The following is a 5,613-nucleotide window of genomic DNA, read 5'->3' on the forward strand; positions in this document are numbered from 1 at the left end:
CTGCAACATGAATACTTTTACTTTAAGTATACTTATCTATGGTATATTTACCTCAGTTGGGTTTTGTGAATGCAGGACTTTTACTTGTAGTGAAGTATTTTTACAGTGTGTGATATTAGTACTTTTGCTCAAGTAAAGGATCTGAATACTTTTTACACTCCTGGCCACCTCAGAGGATGACATCATGTCCATATATTGTTTGGACAGACAGACTGAGGCTGCTGCAGGAAAGTGTGCACGCGTATATGAACACATGTTCGTGTGTGACACGGTTATCTTTTCTGAACTACAGATTATGAAGGCTGCTGCACGCTGGCATTCATTAAACCTTTTCTGTCCCTTTCCCACACTGTAAGTTTGGCCAACCAGGAAAGTGCTGTCATGATGTCACCAATATTGTACACAGCCATTCCTCCTGTGAGAAACACTGAGGATTTTATGATTCTCAGCTGAGAAATTATGTTTTGTTTTGTTTTTTCTCAGGATTATTTTTTTTGCCTAGCATTCATTGTTTTGTAGATACAACAGTTGACTTACATAACCTGAATAAATGCTACGTTCAAGCCCACATGTTAAAACAGTTAGCTATGTAATGGCTGCTTGAGGTGGGGACAGTTGTAACAGTAAAATGATGTGAATTTCTGCATCGTGTGAATGGAACAATTTGCAAACTCCAGTTAAAAAGACACTTATACCACTTATATCACACACCAACATTAAGGAATACAGTCCACATACATACACATAAAGTGTTTTCTGTCACTTTAAATTTTCATGTTATTTAAAACTCTTAATTATTCACTAAAGTTTTTTCATTAATTGGATAGTGTGGATTTTATGTCAGCAAATTTCCTCTCATTGTTACATCTTCACCTCAGTAGTGGAATAGTTTGTAACAATGGAATTCTTTATATTTGACATTAGATCACATGATCTGTAATTGTGTTGTAAATGTCAAAATGAGTCTTATTTCTAGTAGACAAATGTGGGTAAACTGTATCAAAGTTTGAGTGATCTAGCATGAACAACCACTGATCTACTGATGCTCTAGCAAAAAGTGTTACCAACAGCCCAGGTCTCCCCTACTCATTTATTTCACTGTCAATATAAAGCAGCAATAATCAATATGACATATAAATAATAATGTATCAAATGACAGTGTGAAAACAGTGTGACAGTGTGCAGGGAGTAGCTGGTAGTTATGAACCTACAGAGAATTATAACTCAAATCTGCAGCTTTCCTCAAACATTTAGCAGCTAAAGAGACAATTTTCACCCTCAGGAGTTGGTAGTGACCACAGCAGGGATAAAACTGAAGTGAATATTGGACTTTGATTTATCAGGTGGGCAGAAACACGACTTTAAATAATGAATAATAAAGTTTTCTGAAACTGCTGAATGCTTGAAACACGTATTAACAAGAATCAAGTTTTGGTTTTAATTCATCTGTAGATATGTACGTGTTTTTTTTTCATCAACAGTTTAGCAGGAAATCCGTAAACATTTGTGACTCAGACACTTCAAACTACAGTCAAGTTGTAGAATCATATTTATTGGGGCTTTAGAAATGACAGCTGAACATTTAAATCAATCAACTGTAAATGTATCAATTGCAAATTTAGAGAAACTGTCAAATGATAGGACATTTTCCAGAACTCTTTGGACATCTCTATGGTGTGTTCATTGTATTTCGAATCTCATTTAAGAATTCACAGACGTCCACAGACGAAATCTGGTCAGAAATGACACCATAAATCCGATTATTAAACACCACTCCTCCACCAGAGTCCCCCTGTGAGACAGATGTTTATATTGTTTGTTAGACTTCAGCAGCATTTATTTAAAATACATATTTCCTCTATATTAAAGTGGTAAAACTTGTAGAAAATGTAGAAAAGATATAAGGTTAGAAACAACAGTGACTTACTTCTGTAGGATGTGCTACATTTCTATTAAAACAGATCTTTCTGTCAGGGTTGGGGACCCACTCTGGTGGACAGTCATCAACCTTGGTGTTTGCACACTGGAGAGTTCTAGATGCTATATAACAATAGAAACACAACTTACATAACTTCCCTTCAAAAAAGAATCAGATTATTCATGATTTTTTCAACTTTCATGAATTCCATTCAAGCAACTTTGAAACATGTTTAAGTATCAAACAGAATCTTCAAACTAAGTTAGGTGTCTGCTTTTTTTTTATTTTTATTTTTTATTTATTGACTGGTTTTCAAAACATCTTGAAACGTGCAGAGTTGAGTTTGAAATGAAACAATATATTTTAACTGAAAAATAAAAATGCATTTAATATATGTGTCTAAATGTTAACAAAGACACAAGAATAAATAAGAACACAAACTGTGATAAACAAAAAAAGATTCAGCATACGTGTGCCACCAGTTGCAGCTGTGGGTCCATAACCAGCAATCTGAACTTCATTACCACTGAAATACAATAAAAAGAATAAAAACAATTTGTTTTTATAACTGTTTTTTTTTTTTCAAGAAAAATAAAAAAGGTGAAATGAAGCTACTTTCACCACTAATGATTTTTTATTTAAAAGCACAATATATAATTTATGTGGCTAGGAGCTTCTCTTATATTAAAACAATACTGTAAGACATAGTTAGATAACGTTGTAAAGTAGCATTGCATCATGGGAGTTGTGGTTGTTCCTTCTTAAACAACCATCATTACAGATGCAAATCTGCATGACTCAGGCGGAAGTCATGTTCATGTATTAGGTAAGATATTAAAGTTTTATTCATGTTTATTTTAGACACATTCATCGACTTCCTTCTTCACTCTCTGACTTATCCTGTGTTTCTCCAGAAGTTATAGCAGCAAGCAGCTTGAAAGGAAACACAGGATTACCTTGAATAAATTAGAGATTACACATGACCACTGTTGGTAATGTGGAATAATGTAAGAACACATCTCAACCAAATAGATCGCCTAGTGTTTTTAGACATTTTAATGCAGAAATGTTACATTTTATAGCTTTAAAAAAGATTTGACCCACATTTCTCATTTTAATTCTTCAAGGGTTTGAGAGCTTTCACACTTATTAATGAAGTAAATCACCACTCACATTATAGGACGATTAACACAGTCCTCTGGCAGTGCTACAGGTGGAATCTGAGAAGCTACAGGTAGCTTCAGCATCATGATGTCATGGTTCTGGTCAAAGATCACAGGTGGTTCTATGATTACAATTGGATCTATGGTTCTTCGTTGACGTGGATGTAGACCTAAATATGCATTCAAAAACCTGCAAAATAAGCAGAGGATTAAGAAGAACATCACTGAATTACTGTAAATATACACTATTATAATGTTGTAGGTTTTTCCTGAACATGAACATAAGAAATACTATCTTCATTTTTGGAATTCTACAGTTTTACATAAAATCGTTTCTGATTGTTGCTTCAAGACTATCAGATTGAATTTATGAGTGAGAACTATATTGTTACTAGTTTTTAAGTAAAACTGTCACTTCCTCACGTGCTGCAATGAGCTGCAGTCAGAACCCAGCGGTCACTGATCAGAGAGCCTCCACAGATTCTGCCTGTATTTGAACTCAACTGAACATGGTAATGACGCTCATTATTTCCACATGGTCGACCTCCAACGATTCTCTTGTACAGATCCATCGCTGTGCTCACTGTGACACCTGAAAAATAAAATCCACCACCAGGTGACGGTGAGTTAGAGCAGCTGTTGTTGTAGAGAACAAATTATTTACTCTCTAGTTATCTCTATTGATAACTATATCAACTGTACCAAAAGTTGTGTGAACATTCCTGTGGAAGTCCAGTATTATATTTTTAACATGCATTTCTTTATACTGAATGAGTTTATTAAAACTCTTCACACAGTTCTCTTTAATAAACATGAAGCTGAGAACAACAGTTTATTTCACACCTAAAACAAATGCAACCAAAACACACATCTCAGGACTTAAAACTGAAAAATTCTAGGGCATTAAACATCAAAGGTTAAAAAGTAACTAATACTCTGAGTAGTTTTTGACACGAATACTTTACTTTTACTTTTCTGACACCAGTTCTTGTAATTGACTAAGATGTCAGTAATATAACAGTACTAATTACTTACTAGTTACTCTCCCCAGTCAACTCTAGTTGTTGGTGTTTCATGGCAGAGTCACCTGCACTTTTTTAAAATTTCACCACTGTGGGACTAAAATGTTCAGTACTCTTTCCACCACTGCTTGTATAGGATAGCTACCAGTGCTAATCAATGAATCTGCTGATCTGTCCAGACAACCTCACTGTGTCCCAGAAGGACATCTGATCATGTGTCTGTTGGTCTTAAATGTTTCTCCTCCATGAGGAAAATAATTTCCTCTGTTGGGCTGAAGACTGGAGAGTGTGGTTAAAGGAGAAGTGACTCCCTCCTGTGACGGGCTGTAAACTACTCTGACTGGAAGAGAATGATGAAATGTCACATTGTCTCATACCAGTCCAAAAAAAATCTGTATTTCCACCTCACTCACCTCTTTCCTCACCTGTCTCAAGTTCTTTCTCTCTTAAATAAAATAAAAATAGCTCCTCAGTGTTGTGTGTCCTAAGTTGGAGTTTATGTTCTTGCGCTATTTTCTTGCCTGTGTGGATTCTCTCTGCTCCTGTTTCCTCCTGCAGCACAAAGACATGCAGGTTAATTACTGACTCTAAATTGCTTGTAGGTGTGAATGTGAGAGTTAAAGGCTGTCTGTCTCTATGTATCAGCTCTTAAATCGTCTCCCAACCTGTCCAGGCTGTACCCCGTCTCTCATCCAATGTCAGCTAATAACAGGTTGTCTGATGGATTCACTCAACATAAAATGACCATTTTTACAAGACATATTATAAAACAAATCAAATGTTTAAAGTAAGTCACACACATGTAAACAATAGTTGTCTACTCACCAGCCCACAGCAAAAGGAGAAGACGTGTCATGTCACCCATCTTCAATGACTGTCCTCCTGGTGAAACAGTGGTGTCTTTTTAAATCTGTCCACACTGTCCTGTCAGCCTGCAGGCCACCAATTACCTCATGAAGGTTTATTATCACAACCCCATTGGCTGCAAATGTGTGCACTTATGCAAATGTCTGATCACTTCTCAACTTGTCATGTGTTTTTAGTCTCAAATTCAAAGACAAAAAAACTGCTCAGCAGCATTTTATTCAACATTCAGGTTGTTCAGACATGAAGCCAACATCATCATGTATATAAATAGAGGAACACAGAAATTATTTAAGTTCAGGAGGAAAAGATAAGTAAAAGACAAGTTGATAATTGATAGAAAGTTGATATTTAGGTTGAAAAGAATCCCTTCAAAGCAGTTAAGTGAAGTGTTACTGTGTAGAACTATTGTAGGCTTATATTATAAAACTGACACACAAACATATACACCCCATCTTCAGCTTTGTCCCACAAACATGAGCAGAACCATGTTAGGATCATCCTCCAAAGGTAAACTATTTTATTTCACAACCTTCACCATGTGTACATAGAAGCTGTCAGAAATGCTGCATTCTTCACCAGACTCAGTCTGTCTGAGGGGAACCAGCAACTTTTCTAGCATCTGGAGTGTTGATGCAAAAACTCA

The 5,613-nt window shown here is 35.8% G+C and overlaps 1 protein-coding gene across 1 annotated transcript; it reads right to left on the reverse strand.

Moving 5' to 3' along the window:
• Positions 1-293: 293 nt before the first annotated feature.
• On the reverse strand, positions 294-5,069 carry LOC146329529 (trypsin-5-like). Its single transcript, XM_084714439.1, has 5 exons — positions 4,929-5,069; positions 3,505-3,673; positions 3,092-3,271; positions 2,389-2,444; positions 294-415 (listed from the first exon to the last, which is right to left on the reverse strand). Exons 1-5 carry the CDS (start codon positions 4,966-4,968, stop codon positions 294-296), a joined length of 567 nt encoding a protein of 188 aa, XP_084570565.1. The 5' UTR covers positions 4,969-5,069.
• Between the last annotated feature and the right edge of the window lie 544 nt (positions 5,070-5,613).

The sequence above is a fragment of the Lutjanus erythropterus genome, chromosome 3 (assembly GCF_056507025.1).
Source record: "Lutjanus erythropterus isolate fLutEry1 chromosome 3, fLutEry1.hap2, whole genome shotgun sequence".
NCBI lineage: Eukaryota > Metazoa > Chordata > Actinopteri > Lutjaniformes > Lutjanidae > Lutjanus > Lutjanus erythropterus.

Excerpts from the sequence above, each read along its gene's own strand:
- LOC146329529 (XM_084714439.1), bottom strand. The coding sequence starts at position 4,968 with ATGGGTGACATGACACGTCTTCTCCTTTTGCTGTGGGCTG. Across the intron at positions 2,445-3,091 it reads TGTGTTAATCGTCCTATAAT|TGGTAATGAAGTTCAGATTG; the intron begins GTGAGTGGTGAT and ends ATTGTATTTCAG. Across the intron at positions 416-2,388 it reads AGCTGCAACTGGTGGCACAC|GAGGAATGGCTGTGTACAAT; the intron begins GTATGCTGAATC and ends TGTTTCTCACAG.